This window comes from Bubalus kerabau, chromosome 17 (assembly GCF_029407905.1).
Source record: "Bubalus kerabau isolate K-KA32 ecotype Philippines breed swamp buffalo chromosome 17, PCC_UOA_SB_1v2, whole genome shotgun sequence".
NCBI lineage: Eukaryota > Metazoa > Chordata > Mammalia > Artiodactyla > Bovidae > Bubalus > Bubalus kerabau.
Window position 1 is genome coordinate 38,251,996 of NC_073640.1, and position 19,009 is coordinate 38,271,004.

General features: G+C 53.3%; 1 protein-coding gene across 3 annotated transcripts in view; it reads left to right on the forward strand.

Annotated features, from left to right (window-relative positions):
* Positions 1 to 13,907, forward strand: part of RIPOR1 (RHO family interacting cell polarization regulator 1) — a 21,450-nt gene extending 7,543 nt beyond the window's left edge. For 2 of the 3 annotated variants that reach the window (XM_055553552.1, XM_055553550.1), the window contains exons 2-23: positions 209 to 335; positions 450 to 602; positions 769 to 847; positions 1,566 to 1,589; positions 1,681 to 1,734; positions 1,888 to 2,040; positions 2,153 to 2,216; positions 2,305 to 2,348; positions 2,427 to 2,552; positions 2,948 to 3,096; positions 3,170 to 3,299; positions 3,375 to 5,045; positions 5,129 to 5,250; positions 6,117 to 6,249; positions 6,512 to 6,647; positions 6,770 to 6,931; positions 7,188 to 7,343; positions 7,511 to 7,707; positions 7,796 to 7,879; positions 7,987 to 8,077; positions 8,217 to 8,842; positions 10,791 to 13,907. In XM_055553552.1, coding sequence (XP_055409527.1) covers positions 232 to 335; positions 450 to 602; positions 769 to 847; positions 1,566 to 1,589; positions 1,681 to 1,734; positions 1,888 to 2,040; positions 2,153 to 2,216; positions 2,305 to 2,348; positions 2,427 to 2,552; positions 2,948 to 3,096; positions 3,170 to 3,299; positions 3,375 to 5,045; positions 5,129 to 5,250; positions 6,117 to 6,249; positions 6,512 to 6,647; positions 6,770 to 6,931; positions 7,188 to 7,343; positions 7,511 to 7,707; positions 7,796 to 7,879; positions 7,987 to 8,077; positions 8,217 to 8,314 — 3,930 coding nt within the window. In that variant the 5' untranslated portion in view covers positions 209 to 231 and the 3' untranslated portion in view covers positions 8,315 to 8,842; positions 10,791 to 13,907. The remainder of the gene's footprint in view (positions 1 to 208; positions 336 to 449; positions 603 to 768; positions 848 to 1,565; positions 1,590 to 1,680; positions 1,735 to 1,887; positions 2,041 to 2,152; positions 2,217 to 2,304; positions 2,349 to 2,426; positions 2,553 to 2,947; positions 3,097 to 3,169; positions 3,300 to 3,374; positions 5,046 to 5,128; positions 5,251 to 6,116; positions 6,250 to 6,511; positions 6,648 to 6,769; positions 6,932 to 7,187; positions 7,344 to 7,510; positions 7,708 to 7,795; positions 7,880 to 7,986; positions 8,078 to 8,216; positions 8,843 to 10,790) is intronic. The other variant, XM_055553551.1, reaches the window with a different exon arrangement.
* Positions 13,908 to 19,009: the final 5,102 nt, after the last annotated feature.

Here is a 19,009-nt window from a genome sequence, read left to right on the forward strand (position 1 = left end):
AGCTGAGGCCACGCTGAGTCCGAGACCGAGTCACCCGCGGCCGCCCTGTCATTAGGGCCCCGGCCGGTGCGTTTTGGACTGCCGGCGGCAAGCGGTGGTATCCAGCAGGACTGAGAAACAGAGGCTGGGCTGCAGGAAGGGGGCTTCAAGGGCCTGACTGGCGCTGGACACACACCCACCCCCCACCCCACCCCCCCGCCACCCCCAGGGAGCCCCGCGCGGACTCATTCCATGATGTCCCTGTCGGTGCGGCCGCAGCGCCGCCTGCTCAGCGCCCGGGTCAGTAGGAGCCAGTCCTTCGCAGGCGTCCTTGGAAGCCAGGAGCGGGGGCCCAGGTACGCACCAGAGTGGGGCTGACTGGGTCCAGAGAGGCTAACCGGGTTGGAGTGTGCTAGTGAGGGTGTGGGGGAGGACTTCTTGCCTCTTTCTGAGTGCAGTCTCTTCTTCAGGAGCTTCCCGGCCTTCAGTCCCCCGGGGCCCCCTAGGAAGCCCCCGGTGCTCTCCCGAGTGTCCAAGATGTTTTCAGTGGCACACCCGGCCCCCAAGGTCCCGCAGCCTGAGCGCCTAGACCTGGTGTACACTGCGCTCAAGCGAGGCCTGACGTAAGCAGTGCTTTCCCAACCCCTTGTCCTGGGATCCCTCCCTAAGGCCTCTACCCTTCCTGCTAATGGGAACCTTCCCCAGCTTCACTCCCTCTCCTCACTGCCCCTTCCTTGGGCAGATAGAGGCTGGAGAAGTAAGAGAACTCTCTGGTCACCGTTTACCCAGGGCCTATTTGGAAGTGCACCAGCAGGAGCAGGAGAAACTCCAAGGACAGATAAGGGAGTCCAAGAGGAATTCCCGCCTGGTGAGTGAAGAGTTGACATCCTGTATGTCCTGGTTTAATGCTCTTTGCTCTTGTGGTGTTGGGGGGCTGGGCAGGGCCAGTGCTGGCTAACATCAGGGCTGTTTTCTGGGGTGACTCAGTCCAGCTGTGACTAAAAAAGGGGTATCAGGCTAAACTGATAGGTTTCTTTCTTCTGCCTTCCCAGGCTGCGTGTACTTTCTGCCTGTGACCCAGTGCCTGCCCCCTGGGAACTTCCAGTGGGGTGGGTCAAACCCCGCTGACATGGACAGCGGGAGATTATGTTGAGATTAGGTTTTGGTGGTTCTTAGCGAGAGCTGTGGTTTTTTCTGGGGAACAGTTCAGGGCTTCGCAGAGAAAGAACCATTTCTGCTGGGTCTAACAGGAGTTCCCTGTTAGGGGGAACCAAGCATGAGGAGGCGCAGAGCTCTCGTCCTAGGGATGGTCGCAAAGGCAGTGGGCCAGGGGAGGGATCTCACAGAAGAGGCAGGGGGAAGAGTACTGGAGTGGTCCTGGGGACCAGATCTCTGACACCAGCAGAGACCAGGCATGTGAGAAGGTAGGCCAGTCCCCCCTTTGACTGGAATGGCTGCGGACTGTGGTGTGAGAGGAGGAACCCTGGGAGGGAAAGGCGCTGGATGGTCTGGCCAAGCCGGTGCCCCTGCTGGAGTTCTTCTCCTACCTCCTAATGTGCCCCCCTCCCCCCAACCTCTCCCTGCAGGGCTTCCTGTATGACCTGGACAAGGTGAGTGTATAGAGAATGGTGTTGGCAGAGGTTGACTCAGAGGTAGGTAAAGAGCCCTGGGCCTCAGGCTTCTAACACACCTTTCCCCCAGCAAGTCAAGTCCATTGAACGCTTCCTGCGACGGCTGGAGTTCCATGCCAGCAAGGTACTGGTGCGGCATACCTGTGTGTGCTTGCAGCCTGGGGTCGGGGGTCGGGTGTCAGGGAGAGTGGGTGATGGTAGGCCCTGGGGGAGGCCCTGAGGGAGCAACCCCAGCAGTGAGTCTCAGTCCCTGTCTGCCACCCACTCCTCTGCCCAGATTGATGAACTGTATGAGTCATACTGTGTGCAGCGGCGTCTCCGGGATGGCGCCTACAACATGGTCCGTGCCTACAGCACCGGCTCTCCGGGGAGCCGCGAGGCCCGGGACAGCCTGGCCGAGGCCACTCGAGGGCATCGCGAGTACACAGAGGTGAGGGGTGTGTGCCCCTGAGGCCGAGGCACAGGGTACAGTAGAGTTGGTGAGAGGGGACTGGCTTTTGACCTCTTCCTGTGGTTCTCCCCGCCCCTGTCTCTCTGTCCAGAGCATGTGTCTGCTGGAGAGCGAGCTGGAAGCACAGCTGGGCGAGTTCCACCTCCGGATGAAAGGTACCAAGCAGTGAAGTGTCAGCCGGGGCGGGGAAGTGTGTGCTTGAGACCTCTCGACCCAGCTCATCTCCTTCTCCCCCACTCCCAGGGCTGGCCGGCTTCGCCAGGCTGTGTGTTGGTGACCAGTATGAGGTAGAAAGGTGGGAAGGGAGGGGCTGGGGTGGCGGGGTCGCAACATGGAAGTCTGCTTTATCTTGCCTCTTCCCCTAGATCTACATGAAATATGGGCGTCAGCGCTGGAAACTACGGGGCCGCATAGAGAGTAGTGGAAAGCAGGTGTGGGACAGCGAGGAAACCGTCTTTCTGCCTCTTCTCACGGAATTCCTGTCCATCAAGGTGACGTCTCTGCCCCAGACCATAGGATACCAAGATGCTGTGACTCTGTGACCCGTGAACCCCTTTGGACCTTCATGACCTTGAGACCCTTAATGCCTGTGACCCCCACGTGGTTCCTTGTCCCTGTGAATGTGTGACCCCCTTGACCTTCATGACCCTGTGATTTCCCCATGATCTTCTGACCAGGTGAATATTTGACCCCTGAACTCCCATGAGGCTGTGACTTCATGACAATAGTGACTACAGATTTGGACTTCTGTGATCCCCATGCTCCCAGAATGCTTCAAGCCTGCATGGCCCCATGACCCTGTGACTGTGCAGGTTCAGACCTCTAATCCCCCACAATCTCATGATCCCTACACCCTGATGACCCTACCATGCATTCTTGGCTACAGGTGACAGAACTGAAGGGCCTAGCCAACCACGTGGTTGTAGGTAGCGTCTCCTGTGAGACCAAGGACCTGTTCGCTGCCTTGCCCCAGGTTGTAGCAGTGGACATTAATGACCTCGGCACCATCAAACTCAGCTTGGAAGTGACATGGAGGTTGGTAGGGCTGAGGGACTTGGAGACAGGGCTGGGGTTTGTGGCGTCTGCTAACAGATTCTTTCCTCTCCAGTCCCTTCGACAAGGATGACCAGCCCTCAGCTGCTTCTACTGTCAACAAGGCCTCTACAGTCACCAAGCGCTTCTCCACCTATAGCCAGAGCCCACCAGACACACCCTCACTTCGGGAACAGGCCTTTTATGTGAGTCACATCCCAGGCTAAGCACCACCTTCCCCAAGAAGAGGTGGTCCTGAAATGTCTTTTCCTCTCTCCCAGAATATGCTGAGGCGGCAGGAGGAGCTGGAGAATGGGACAGCATGGTCCCTGTCATCTGAATCCTCTGATGACTCATCCAGCCCACAGCTCTCAGGCACTGCCCGCCACTCCTCAGCCCCCAGGCCCCTGGTGCAGCAGCCTGAGCCTCTGCCCATCCAAGTTGCCTTCCGTAGGGCTGAGACCTCCACTTCTGGGCCCATGGATGAGGAGGGGGCTGTGGCCCCAGCCCTAGCCAATGGGCATGCCCCCTACAGCCGGACTCTGAGCCACATTAGTGAGGCCAGCGTGGACGCTGCCCTGGCTGAGGCTTCAGTGGAGGCTGCAGACCTAGAAAGTCTAGTCCGGGGACCTAGCCCACCTGCGTGCCCAGTTCCCACCCATGGGGAGCACCCTGCTCATGTCCCTCCTGCCCTGGATGCTGGCCATTCTGCCACAAACCCCACTCTCAGTACAACAGGCCCTGCCCCATCTGCTCACCTAGGCTCGGCGAACAAGACCATAAATTCTAGCTCTCCTGAACTGCCCACCCAGACCACTACAGGCTCCACCTATTGTGCCATGAGCCCTACCCATAGTGCTCCAAGCCTCATTCACTGTACCACAGCTTCTACCCACAAGACCATGGTCTCTATCCTCACTACCACAGGTCCTACCCCCAGTACCACAGGGCCAGTCCAGACCACAAGTCCCACCCACAAACCAGTGCTTTCTACCCTCACTCCTGCAGCTCCTACCCCCAATGCTACAGACCCAGTCCAGACCACCGCAAGCCTCAGCCACACTGTCACAAACTTGACGCACACTGTCACAAGCGCTACCAACAAGCCCATGGTCTCTACTCTCATGACCGCAGGCCCTACAGCCAGTGCCACAGGTCCAGTGCAGACTACCACTAGCCCCACCCACACCACCACAAGCCCCACCCACACCACCACAAGCCCCACCCACACTGTTGCAAGCCCCACCCATACTACTGCAAGCCCCACCTATACCACCACAGGCCCCACCCATACTACTGCAAGCCCCACCTATATCACCACAGGCCCTACCCACACTACTGCAAGCCCCACGCACACCACCACAGGCCCCACCCACACTACTGCAACCACTACCCCCAAAGCCAAGATGTCAACTAACACCACTACACCCAATGCTAAGGACCCAGTCCAGACCACCAGGAGTCCCACCCATTCTGTCACAAGCCCCACTCTTATAACTGTAAGCCCGTCCACTTTTCTAGACTTTGCCAAGCTCTCCAGCCCCTCTGCAAATACAGACCCTCCCCACCTAGGCACTGACCCCCTGTCTGGTAGTTACCTAGCCTCCGCTCCTTGCACTCAGGCAGACCCCATATCCCCCAGCACCTCCCATCCAAGTCCTGCTTGTTCCAGTTGGGAGCCCCTCACAACCCCTTCCCCAGATCCCCCAGAAGCCATGCGTCAGAGCCCAAGTCTCCCTCCCTCACCCCTAGCCCCCGTGCCCCAGAATCCAGACCCTAAAGTGGCCAGGGCTACTCCGGCCCCAGTTCCAGGGGCAGCTGGAGGGGCTGGGGATAGGAGGCTGGAAGAGGCTCTGGGGGCCCTGATGGCTGCCCTGGATGACTATCGTGGCCAGTTTCCCGAGCTGCAGGGCCTAGAGCAGGAGGTGACCCGGCTGGAGAGTCTGCTCATGGTGAGGAGGGCCGGACTGGGCTGCAGTGTACAGGGAGGGCAGCCAGGCAGGGGCAGCAGCTCTGACGCCCTTCAAAACCCCAGCAGAGACAAGGCCTGACTCGGAGCCGGGCCTCCAGTCTAAGCATCACTGTGGAGCATGCCCTGGAGAGCTTCAGCTTTCTCAACGAGGATGAAGATGAAGGCAATGACAGTCCTGGGGACAGGTGAGAAGGGCGAGGGGAGGGGGAAGAGGGGAGGTGAGTACCAGGTGAAGGAGAAAGGTGAGAAAGGGGAACAGGTGAGGTGAGGCCAGGTGGACCACGTAGAGACAGCAGCAAGACGAGAGGTGGGCGGGAGGAGCGGGGTTGCTGGTGGGTGCCTCTGTGTTCACCCCACCCATGTACTCGTGTGTCCTTGGTGCCCATGTTTTCAACCCCATCTGTATCCCCAGTGCTTCTGGCCACTTTCCTCCTCATCCCTGCAGTGTCTGCCTCCCCCATCGGTCCCTGTCAGCTCCTGAGTCTCCAGCTCCTCCTCTCTTCCTTGGCCTCACCTTGAACCCACGCTATGAAAGAGCCCTTTCTGTGCCTCCCTGTGTGTCCTGGGTCCCTTGGCATCAGCCTCCACTGTCTGGATCCTGATCTGCCCAGAGACCTGGGCCCCTTGGCTCTCTGTTGCGAAGTGGCCTTTGCCAACTCCCAGTTGAAGATCTTACGCGGCCCCTCCTCCCTCTGATGCTGCCCAGGTTACGACCCCATGCTCCGCGCCCCTTGGGCCACAGCCTCTCGCAGTCCACTTTGCATAGACCATCCCGCCTGCAGCCCTACTCCTGCCCGTCCTGGCCCCAGCGGTGCTGGCAGTCGTAGCTGGAGGTGGCCCTGGGCAGATGGGCTCTGGGCAGACCCCTGCTACCACCTGTTGGTCCCAGCCCTTTCCTCCTTCTGGAAGTCTTCTGTGAACTTGCCCATTGTCTGTTGTTTGTGTGTCATCTGTTCTGTTCTGGGATGGCGGAGGGGAGCTTAATAAAAATTCACTGGTGACCAGATGATGATGTCTGCTCCTGGGGCGGTTGACCCCATCTTTCTCTCAGGCCCCCAAACAGCCTAGCACCTGGGGCTGAGGACAGCCTTGACTCGCCCAGTGCCCGACCCCTCAGCACAGAGTGTCCAGCTCTGGATGCTGCCTTGGTTCAGCACCTGTATCACTGCAGCCGCCTCCTGCTGGTGAGGCTAGTGGTGTTCCCCCCACCCTCCCCTGGTAGCCACTTCCCCCAGGGAGCCCTGCGCCTCATTCCTGGCCCTTCACCCCTCCTCTGAGTTCCACTCCCCAATGTCCCAGGGCCTGGCTTTTGCTAAATGGAACACTTCCCACACTCTGGCTCCCCCAAGCCTCTCCCGATGCATGCTGGGACTTGCAGTCCCCGGTCTCCATCCTCTCTAAGCTCTACCTTGAGGTCTGAGCCACTTGGCCACCCCTGTTCTCCAGAAACTGGGCACATTTGGGCCCCTGCGCTGCCAGGAGGCGTGGGCCCTGGAGCGGCTACTGCGGGAGGCCCGAGTGCTTGAAGCAGTATGCGAGCTCAGCAGGCGATGGGAAATACCTGCCACCTCTGCCCAGGAAGGTAAAGGCTGTGTGGGCCCTGGTGTGTGTGTCCTGGAGCTCCCGCCTTGCCCTGCCCCACCTGCACACCTGTCTCACCACCGGCTTGCTCTGTTGCTGACAGTTTCCTGCATCTCCTCACAGTGGTGCAGTTCTCAGCCTCTCGGCCCGGCTTCCTGACCTTCTGGGACCAATGCACAGAGGGACTCAGCCCTTTCATCTGCCCTGTGGAGCGGGTGCTCCTCACCTTCTGCAATCAGTACAGCGCCCGTCTTTCCTTGCGCCAGCCAGGCTTAGCCGAGGCCGGTGAGTGGGCTGCTGGCCTTCCCCCTCTACCCTCCTTTCTCAGATCCCCAGTGATGGGACCTTAGGGAAAGCCAGGTCAGCCCACACAGACACGCTGAGTTGAGCACTGGGAAGAAATAGCAAAGGCACATGCCTCAGCACAAAAGGGCCCAGATTGGACAGGGACTTCCTGGACGTGCACCAGGGATGGGGCACCCTTCCCTCTAATGACCCAGGTCCCTCCACTCCCTGAGACCTGCAACCCTGCCTCCCACAGTGTGCGTCAAGTTCCTGGAGGATGCCCTGGGCCAGAAGCTGCCCCGGAGCCAGGCAGGCCCTGGAGAGCAGCTCACCGTCTTCCAGTTCTGGAGTTACGTCGAAGCCTTGGACTGCTCCTCTATGGAGGCCTATGTAACTGAGACAGCTGAGGAGGGTGAGGCAGTGGCCCTGGTCACAAAGTGGCCTGGCCCTGTGGGTGGGTCTGAAGGTGTAGATTCAGGACACGAGGGTACAAAAGACCCTACCCCTGGAGGCTCTTTGCCCTGCCACCTTGTTCCAACTGACAACCCCCTCCCCCACTGCCCAACTTCCTTCTTTCAGTGTTACTGGTGCGGAATCTGAACTCGGATGACCAGGCTATTGTGCTGAAGGCACTGAGGTTGGCACCTGAGGGGCGGCTCCAAAGGGATGGGCTCCGGGCCCTCAGCTCTTTGCTTGTCCATGGGAACAACAAGGTCATGGCTGCTGTCAGCACTCAGCTCCGGAGCCTGTCGCTGGGCCCCGCCTTCAGGGAAAGGGTGAGAGTTGGGCAGGCCTCCCTGGAGGGTGGAGGCTGGGCTCCCAGGCTGAGTCCCAGGCTGAATTTACCCTCCCACCCCTACCCAGGCCCTGCTGTGCTTCCTGGACCAGCTGGAGGATGAGGATGTGCAGACCAGAGTGGCCGGCTGCCTGGCTCTGGGCTGCATCAAGGTGACCCCTGCCAACCTTCCCACTCTCTGTCTCCCCTCCCAGCTCCCCGAGCCCTGGGTCCTGAGCCTGCTCCCCTGGGCCCACCTCAGTGCTCTCTCCCCTGGTAGGCTCCAGAAGGCATTGAGCCCCTGGTGTACCTCTGCCAGACGGACACAGAAGCCGTGAGGGAAGCAGCTCGGCAGAGCCTGCAGCAGTGTGGTGAGGCTGGGGATCAGGAGGCATGGGTCTAGTTGAGTTCTAGGACATTTGGCTGCTGGGAGTAGGGGTGAGATGGGTTCGGGGCGGGAGGGAAGGGTGGAGCTAGGACCACTCCTGACCCCATCCTTATCCATTCCAGGAGAGGAGGGACAGTCTGCCCACCGAAGGCTGGAGGAGTCACTGGATGCCCTGCCCCGCATCTTTGGGCCCGGCAGCATGGCCAGCACGGCATTCTAAACTCCCCACCCAGCGGCCCCCAGTGCCCCTTCCCCGCACCTTCAGGGCTTACCAGGCACTGGCAGGGAGGGTGAGGGCTGGCTCCAGGCATCCCTCCCTCACAGATTCCTATCACTGAAAATCTAATATATTCTCCTGTTGCCCTTGGGGTTGGTGGAGTCAGTGCCACAGTCAAGTGCCTCCCAGCCTTGGCTCAGCACACTTGCCATAGATCGTGTCCTGGGCCTGGCCGTCCTGCCTTTGCCCTGCCCTTGGTTTTGTATTTTATTTACAGAGTTTTACAGAAAATAAAAAAAAAAGCAGAAATGCCTTTCCTACATAGCCTGGACTGGTGCACTTCTAATCTCCTGCTCCAGCATCTTCTGGCTGTGGCCCTGACACTAGTGTGTCCACACTCCAACTGTGACAGTACCATGTGCTTTTGCCCTGGAAATCCACATGGAAGAAGCCCAGAGGCTGGAAATGGGCTTGGAAAAAAGGGCAGAGGAAGAGGGTGGTGGAGTGTTGCTGAGGAGGCCCGGCCTGCAGGTGGGTGTACCCTGGGCCTGGAAGCTATAGGACTAGTCTGGAGCTAAACTCTGGAGCTGGCCTAGAGAAGGCTCAAAGGGTGCCAGTCCTGGGAATGGCTCCCTAGCAGCAGCTGGCTTGGCTGGGAGGCAAAGAGGAAGCAGGCAGGAAGAGACGGTGTGGTGGTGGCTGGAGCTTCTGGCCACCAGGGGGCAGCAGAACCCCGTCAGGGAATGCCAGGCTTCTGGGTCTTGACTTCAGCAAAGGCAGCTTCCTACAGAAGAGGCTGTGCCCAAGGAGGTGGGTGGGTTGAGAGGAGGTTCTTGCAGAGGGGAGAGCTGGGGCCGGGAAGACAGGTGACGTGGGTGGCTGCCCTATGACTCTCTTAACAGTAAGTCCCTCCTGTCCCTGAGCCGCCTCCCCTCTGTAATAACAAACCTGACTAAACCTTGTGACCGTGCCACAGCTGGCAGACTCGTGCTGCCCCAGGGAGAGGGCTCACGTGAGTTTATTAACCCCAGAAAGTTAACGAGTTCAGTGGGAGGGACCTGAGGGTAGGGTGGGACTGCAGGATGGCAGGTCTGTTCTTAGGAGGACTGGAGAAAAGCCCACACTCAAGGCTGGAGGAACAGGTCTTGCACCTTCCCCCTGTCCCGCCAGAGCTTTCAGTGGCGACAGCGCAGGGGAGGGCCTTCCCCGGTCCCTGAGCCCACTCTGGTGTCCCCGTAGCACAGCAGCGTAACACCCTGGGGACAATCTGTATGCCTGCACTCAGGAAGAGCCAATGAGGTGCCAACAGCCCCCCTGCCCCCTCAGGGGTGACCCAGATCCCCAGAGAGCTCTGCCCCCCTGTGCTTCAGAGCTGTGTATGTAGCTGGGCCTTTAACCACCTGCTGGGGAAGCCAAGCTGAGCAGAAAAAAAAAACGGTAACAGGAAGGAGCACAGGAAACACCTGTGTGTGGATGCAGGTGGCTCATTCCAATTGGGGGGGCGGGCGCGGGGGTGGGGGCAGGCTGACCGCCCTCAGCACATGGGCTGTGTGTTCCCTCTGTAACTGTGAAGGGCGGTACGGGAGAGATGGTCAGCTCAGTTTTGGGGGGATGATCGGCTGCCGTAGCAGGGGAAGGCAAACAACTGATAGAGACTGAGCCAGCACCCAAAGCTGGCCACAGCCTGGGCTTGCTGTAAGGGCCCCCGAAGCAGCGTTGCAGGCCCACAACCACCCCTAGAGTCCCTTAGGCCTGCGGCCCCACAAGAGCCCCACTGGGAGGACAGGACTGTCCACTGACATCCAAAGCATGGCCTGTGTGCTGGGGAAAGAGGAAGTGAACACAGGCCTAGCAGGTCCTGGGAAAGTGCTGCGAGGTGACTGGACCAGCAGTAGCTCATGGCTCAACCCACAGGAGAGGACAGGGCCTAGGCAAGAAATGGAGGGTGGAAAAACACCCCTGCCAGGGGTCAACAGGTCACTGGAAATTCGAGTGGCCCTACATCTCTGCTTTCCTATTCTGGGAAGGGATAGGGTACCTAACTCTGTCCTCTACAAGGAGAGCCCTGAATCCTGAGCCTCGTATTCAGCTCTAGGTGAGAGTGGATTGGAGGGTCACGGTGAGTAGGAGCTAGAATTAGGGCGCTGTGAGGTACAGCGGAAGCACTGTCAAGGCTGAGACAGAAAGAGCCTCAGGCCTTGACCCCATCAAGCCTACCCAGTTCAGAGCAGTGGATCAACCCCAGAACAGCCACCCAACCCCTCTCCATCAATTACTTAAAGTCAGGCTGTATGGCCTCCTATGCTCAGGCCCACGTCTATGAGGTGGCAGGGATGGGGGGGTGGCAGAGGAAGCCCTTGTCCTCCCTTCTGCACACCCTGCCCTCCCCCAGCACACGCAAACCCTCACAGGTGCTCCCATAGGTCTTCCCACAGGGCAAAGCTGCTCCCAGCACACCTCCTCCCCTGCTGTCACACAGGTTCGGAGAGGCTCTCACTCTGGCGACTCTGGACAGTTTTGAGCCTGCTGCCTCCGGTGATGGGAGGCTGATGACACCACCAGGAGTCAGATGCACCAGAGCAGGGAAAGCCTGTACCCAGCTGTCCTGTGGAGCCTGTGCCAGCTCTGTGAGGGGACAGAAGGAAGTGGGCCTCCAAGGTCTGTGACACCCTGAGAAACGCCCCATCGATCAAGTCATCAAGGCTGCAGCCATGCCCTGGCTACTATTTCTGGGGCTCTCCCCTGGAGAAACTTATAAGCCCACGCTGCAAAAAAAGGGACCAGGCTGAGGTAGTCCAGGATACAGTTTATTGGGTCGGTGGGCACTGGATCCCCCCACCCCGCCTCCTTTCCTTTTGCCCTCTTCCAACCTTACCTTTCCTCCAGTCTCCTACTCTCCTTCCTCATGTATTCAGAGCTGCAGAAAACCAAAAAAAGAAGAAAGAAAGAAAAAAACACGTTGGTAAAGGCAAAGAGGCAGATGGGTCGGCATGTAGAAAGAGAACTGCTTCTTTGTCTTGCCCACAGAGTGGGGGTGCCTTCCTTGTGGGCTTCTGCCTGGTGTGTGGGTACAATTTGCTGAACCCTGGGCATATGACATGTTCCCCCCACCCCTGGCATCCCAGGAGGACCCTATTTAGGCCATCTCTCGGCCATGGACAGAAGGCTGTTGGCCTGACTGCTGGACCTGGCTCTCCTGGGCCGACGTAATACAGAGGGTGAGCTTGGGAAGGACTCCCAGATCTATATGAACTGCTAAGGAAAAACATCTATCATTTGGAAAATAAGACTGTCATTGGCCTGCAGGGAGAGGCCTCTTGTTTCAGAAGGCTGCAATGAGGTGACGGTCACAGTTTGAGTTTGATATCAATGGTCAAGTCTCATTTTTCTCTGAAGACACCCAGAGCATATTGGATCTGCCAAGAGTATTGACTTGGAAAAGCTGAATAAGCAACTGAATTGCCATGCTAACACTGATGTTTCTAGCTGTTTCCTCTGAATCTCCCTAAAGCTTTCTCTTCCTCCTCAAGCATCCTCTTACAAACGTCACTCCACAGCATTCCATTCTAGGCCCCTTGCTCCTCTCTTTTGAAACACACTCCCTGAACCACCTTATCCATTTCTCTGGCTTCCATCTATATGCTAAGGCTGTATGCCTCATGGCTGTGATTCACATGGCTCTCTCCTCATCTCCTGACCCTCATATCCAACTGCTGAGTGGACGCCTTTTGAAGAGCATGCTCAAAATCAAACATCTCAAAACCTGCTTTTCCTCCCAGACTCTCGGGGTTACCAACTACCTAGGTACTCAAGCCACACAACTGGGCCTCACTCTTGATTCTTGCCCCTGTGCCCTCATCCCAACCATCAGAATCTTCGCAATTAAATGCCCTAAATATTGCTAAGTTCTGTTTCTCTTCATCCCCATTGGCACCACTCAGTTTCCAGACAGGTTGACCTCTCTCCTAAACACTAAAACTGCCCCCTCACAGGCTCCCTGTCTCTGGTCTTGCCCTTCTTCCAGCCAGTCTCCAAGGTGCAAAGTGATTTCTAAAAACAGACCTATCACTACAGTCTGTTTCTTAGGGAAAATTCCAGCCCCCTCAACCTGGCTCAAAAGGCTTTTAAGTGGGTTCCTCTCTCCAGCCCCACTTCTGCCACCTAACTTCTCAGTCTGCACGGGACCTCACTGAACCATCCTTGGGGCTTGCTTGCCCCTCTGTGGTACACTCCTCATCTTGCCTTGCTAATGCCTGGTTACCTGATAGGCTTCAACCTAAACATCACAAATTTCCTCAGGAAGCTTCCCTTCCACTGTGCTCCTATCATAGGAGCATGCGTTTCCCCTAGTACAGTTTTAGGGGAATCACACCCCATTGCAATCACTGTTTACACCTCCAATATATACACCTGTAAGTATTTGCTGACTAGTCAGCTAGGTAACGCATACCACCAAAGTCTGGGAAAGATGATTGTTGCCTTCCTTGTAGAGCTTGGTCCAAGTTTTTTGTTTTGTTTTTAAACAGCTTTATTGAGATTTAGTCCGCATACCATACAATTCATCCGTTTAAAATGTATAATTCAGTAGTGGCTTTTAGTGTATTTAGGGTTGTACAATCATCACCAAATCAATTTTAGAGATTTCATCAACCTCAAAAGAAACTCAACACTCCTTAAGTATCATCCCCAGGACCTCTGCATCGCTTTCCCTTTCCTGCCCCCCAGCCCTCAAGGCAACCACTAATTTACTGAAACCACAGATTCTATAGATTTTGCCTATTCTGGGTATTTCTTTTCTTTTCTTTTTTGGCTGAGTCACCTGGCATGTGGGATCTTAGTTCCCTAATTAGGGATTGAACCTGCATCCCCAGCAGTGGAAGTGGGAATCTTAGCCACTGGGAGGTCCCTGGATATTTCTTATAAATGAAATCAGGTTAGGTCTTTCCAACTTACTCAGTTCTAAGATTCACTTGAGAACTTCCCTGGAGATTCAAATTCAGAGACCAAGGAATCTTTATTTTAAACATGTGCTCCAGGCAATTCTTGTTTAATCAGGCTGCATCTGCCTTTACTGTTCCCAGCAACTAAGGCCAAATATATAGTAAGTGGTCAAGAAATAGCTTTTGATGCATATCTCTAAAACTTAACACAATATGAAAACATTGTGAATATGAAAGAACAGTATATGTTTAGTGCAGAAAAAGTCTGGATAAAAATACCCCTCAGAGTCCCCTATGAAACATAGCTCCTTAGAATGCACTTTTACCACTGGGTTCTCAAATAAAGGAATGGAATGGAAGCCTGAGCAGGGGACAATACAGGCAGAGAGAACTGAGGTCAGATGAGTGGAGGAGGCAAATTGAATCCAGAGGCGGCAGTTAGAAAGGGGCTTGTGGAGTGGCTGAGGAGTTGGGATTTACTCCTAGGACACTGGGGACTCATGCATGGACTTGAAGCGGGGGAATTTTGTGATCCCATCTGTGGTTTGGAAAGGTCGCTTTGTGTTGAGGGAGGAGGCAGGGAGCAGTGAGGAGCCTGATGCTAAGCCAGGTAGAGATTGAGAGGAGGTTAGAGTGAAATGTTCAGAAGGTAGAATGGACGGGATTTGGAGACTGATGGGATGTGGGAGATGAGAGAATGAAGCTTAGGTTTCTGGCTGGTGTGGTGGATGGATGGGGGTATTTTTCACTGTAAAGGGGGAGCCCTAGCGAAGCAAATGAGGAGGAGAATGACAAGGCTCCTAAGGGTAGCCTGGGAGCCATCCAGGAGAAGTGTCCAGAAAGAAGCTAGACATGTAGATCTGGGCAAGAAGAGAAGTATGTAGGCTAGAGGGAGAAGTTGGAGAGTCATCCTTGCTTCCTTGTGAAGTCTCGTATGACCACAGTGATATCTGGTGACCAATCTGGTCCTCCCACACCTGCTACCCATACCCTTCTTTTACTTGTTTCTCCATCCTTGATTCTTACCTACTAATACTCATGAGGGTTTAGTGTCTCCAGATTAATACAAGACAAAACATGAGGCACCTGAGGGCTAGGGGCATCATCTCTCTCCAGTAGCACCTTGAACACAGACCTGGGCATAGAGCAGTTGATTCAGGACTTGCATGTGCGCATGCTCAGTTGCTTCATCATTTCTGACTCTTTGTGATCCCATGGACTGCCAGGCTCCTGAGTCTGATGGCCATGGTCTTCAATTAATTAATAGGGTTCCTGAGCCACCTGGGAAGCCCTATTCAAGGTTTACTTACAGATTAGTAAATCGTGATTCCAAATACCTCTTCTATTTACTAAGAGCCTGAAATTTTCACCATTAAAGCCCTCCCTTTGGGTTAAGGCACTGTCCAACTTGCATGGAGGGGACGAAACCTTTTTACCTCTAAACAAATCACATAAAATTCGGAGGGGAGAAAATGAGGGAGCTCCCTGATAGACCTCCCTTCCTTTTCCCCCTCCCAAGCAGTCCCTGAGCTAAAGCATCAAGTACAGAGGATCCCTATAAAAATGGAAATGTTACCTAACAGAGTGAAGAGCGCAGAGTGGCCAGTGAAAGAACAGGAAGACAGAGGGTGGGGCTGGAAGATCTGAGTACTCATTCTGGTTTTGTCAACAAGTTACTGGACGACTCTGAGCAAGTCACTTCACTTCTAGAGTTAAGGACAAAACTGGCTGGCTCTTCAAAAAGAACTGTGAACATCAATTAACAGGGCAGGCATGAAGGCGTTTTTTTAAAATCAAAAGTGAACAGATTAAAAAAAAAGTGAACAGATTAGGTGGATTATTTAAGGGTGATCAATGCATATCTGAAAAATGCAGGTAAGAGCACAGAGAACAAAAGTAACCTACTGCTCAAATGTGAGATGTAGGCCCAGGCAAAATCCTTTAGACTGTAGAGAGCAGTAGTTTGAGCTGGGAAGTAAAAGAGAATTTTCATAGGGATCTGAAGAAAGCAGATATCAATAAGGAAACAAATTCCTGTGGTCTGGGTAGGAGATGATATAGAAGGGCAGGTCTTTAAAATTTAGGAGAAAGTGGTTGGCCTTGGTAGTTGAGATTGAAAGCTTTCCAAATATCTTATAAGATTTAGTATCACTCACTACACCCTCATCCAAAAGAATGGGATGACTTACTGTCCCCCAACACTCTTGTACCCTTTTATGCCCTTGATTATGGCTCTTCACCTTACATGCCTTGCCTTGTTAATGCCTTCTGAGCTTTTGCGTGCCTGTGTGCTCAGTCATGTCTGACTCTTTGCGACCCCATGGACTGTAGCCTGCCAGACTCCTCTGTCCATGGGATTCTCCAGGCAAGAATACTGGAGTAGGTTACCATTTCCTCCTCCAGGGGATCTTCCCAACCCAGGGATCAAACCCACGTCTCCTGCATTGGAAAGGTGGATTCTTTACCACTGAGCCACCGGGGAAGCCCTTCAGATCCTATTAACACAAAGCTGAAATGAGATACCCCTGGGAAATGATTTGCTCCTTTATGAGTCCATTTCTTCCCATTATCACAGTTATGCATTAATGTGTTTTGGTTTTGTTTTCTAAACTTTATGAGCAGGAAACACATCTTGGGTCATCTTTGTATCCCCAGTGCCTAGAAAGGGAGCTGAAGACAGCTGCTGCTGTTAAGTCGCTTCAGTCGTGTCCAACTCTGCGCAACCCCATAGACGGCAGCCCACCAGGCTCCCCCGTCCCTGGGATTCTCCAGGCAAGAACACTGGAGTGGGTTGCCATTTCCTTCTCCAACGCATGAAAGTGAAAAGTGACAGTGAAGTCGCTCAGTTGTGTCCGACTCTTAGCGACCCCATGGACTGCAGCCTACCAGGCTCCTTCGTCCATGGGATTTTCCAGGCAAGAGTACTGGAGTGGGGTGCCATTGCTTTCTCCAGCTGAAGACAGCAGTACTCAGTAAATCTTTGCTGCACTGGATTATGCCTCACACACGTCCTCAGTAGACACAGAGCAATAGAGTCCTCAGGTGTAGCTTTACGTCTTACCCCACAAAGTGGGGAAGAGTCTTGCCCATTGTTCCTCAGAAAATCAGGACATCTCTCCTCAGTTCATTGAGACTCTTGTTTAATGAGTTCCCCAAAAACATATAAATGATCACGATTATTGCAAGCTTCACCTGGGGACAACAGTGGGAGCTAAGGAAGATTTGGAAATAGAATTGTTCTTCTGAGAATAATAGCACAAAATACACTTTCCTCAGAAAGAATGGCTTCCAGGCCAAGGAAAGCCTAGTCAGTAAGTAATTCAATTAATTAATCCTATTAATTAATTAAAGACCATGGCCATCAGAAGGCAGATTTGGGAGTGAGGGTAGGTTAATAAGCATAAAAATAAATTATAGTTTACATTTATTGTGTGATTATCAGTGCCTCGAACTATGCCTAATGTTTTATTTGGATTGTCTCATTCAGTCCTTACCACTTTGTGAAGAAGTGTTATAGAGAAGAAACCTGCAGTTGAGTTGTTACTAATTCACCCAAGATCACCCAGCTAATAAGAAACCAAGATAAGATTCAAATGCCGGACAATATGACTCCAGCATATTAAACATTTACATTATATAAATTAACTGCTTACTGAAGCTTCCTGGTAATATGGCTTCCCAGGAGGCTCTCCTACAGGGAGAGAACATACCTTTTGCCAGCATGTGAGCACCAGTCCACCTCTCAGTTAGTAAAATGTCACTTGGCTTATGCATCAAGCTCCTGTGAACCTGATGAGTCTCTAAGGAAGGAATCCACTCTGGAGGCTCAGGGCCAGGTCTTAGAACCTAGTGACTTCACTACTGCCACGAGGTAAGCTGACAGCCTTCTGGTGATAATGCCTTGAACTCCTGTGGACTACAAACCTGAGACAGTCCATGGGAAGAACACTTTTGAAATTACTGCTGCTGCTAAGTCGCTTCAGTCATGTCTGACTCTGTGCTACCCCATAGGCGGCAGCCCACCAGGCTCCCCCGTCCCTGGGATTCTCCAGGCAAAAACACTGGAGTGGGTTGCCATTTTCTTCTCTAATGCATCAAAGTGAAAAGTGAAAGTGAAGTCGCTCAGTCGTGTCCAACTCTTAGCGACCCCATGGACTGCAGCCCACCAGACTCCTCCGTCCATGGGATTTTCCAGGCAAGAGTACTGGAGTGGGGTGCCATTGCCTTCTCCATCTTAAATCACTGGGCGGTTTTAAATCACCACAGTTCTCTCTGGGTGACATAGTCTGGGATAGTACTACAGGCAACAAACTTGTCCTTATTTTTATCATCCCAACTGTTCCGCAGGCTCTCACTATATTCCTCTTCTCAGCCTGTTTCTGTCCGGCCTGAAACAGACTATCCTTTTGGACTGGCTTTCTGTCCCTTGATCTTTAGAGCCAACTTCATGCACAAAGTAGGACATATCACCATTTCCTGCAAGAAGAAAACATTTCCTTTTGTTCCTTCCTAGTGATTCTCAGCATTTTCTCAGCCATGTCAGAGCAGCACATGGGATCTTTGTCTTCAGAGAGCAGAGAGCAGGCTGTAAGGCCACTTGGACCTCATTCTGGTTTCTAATTGATTCCTCAGAGGTCGTATAGTTGTAATGATAGTTGATACAGTGTAAATATAGTAGTTGTCTGTTCAGTAGTTAGTCTGTTCAGGCTGCTATAACAAAATACCACCAACTGGGTGCTTATAAACAGCAGATGTTTACTGTTCACAGTTCTGGAGGCTGGAAAATCTGAGGTCAAAGCACCAACATGGTCACATTCTGGTGAAGGCCCTTTTCTTGGTTCACAGCTGGTGCCTTCTGGCTGTGTCCTCACGTGGTGGCAGGGGCTGGGATCTCTATGAAGCTTCTTTTATAAGGCAGTAGACCTATTTCTGCATTGGAGAAGGAAATGGCAACCCACTCCAGTATTCTTGCCTGGAGAATCCCAGGGACGGGGGAGCCTGGTAGGCTGCCGTCTATGGGGCGCACAGAGTTGGACACGACTGAAGCAACTTAGCAGCAGCAGCAGACCCATTTCTGAGGGACGTAAGCACCTCCCAAAGGTCCCACTTACTAATACCATCATATCTAACATTAGGATTTCCACATATGAGTTTTGGAGAGGACACAAAGATTTAGACCATAGCAGCTGTAAAGATAATTGTAAGTACAGCTGAGGTTTTTTTTGTCACTTAAATATATTGCTTTACATTTACCTACATTAAAGCTTTAGATGACATTCTTGAAGCTTAAAGATAAGATGTATGAGGTAAGGTCTTAGAGAAAGTGAATTAGATTATTACAAGTACTAGAAGAAAAAGAAGCTAAGAATTGAAGCGTAAATCAGCTTTGTTTCCAGTACAAAGTTCCTAAGTATACCAGGAGCTTTTTGGAGTGGCAGGCTGAAAAAAATACAAAATGCAAATATGCCAGAGATGTCTGGTAATTTTTCTCAAAAAGTTTGCCTTTTCTTTATGCCTGAGTCCTCAAGTATACATGAGATAACGGGAATAATTTGGTTTCTAGAAAAAGGGGTCACATGTAAATTTTCCAAATATTTCACCATTTCTAGAATAGTTAATCACATAAGGCAAGTACCTAAGACTAGGTATCAGAAAACTTGGGTCCTGGTCCTGAGAAATCAAATTATCCCTTTTCTTCACGTCTGTACCCAGTTAAATGTTGTTGGAGGAAAATCACACACCGGGCCAATTGGTTTAA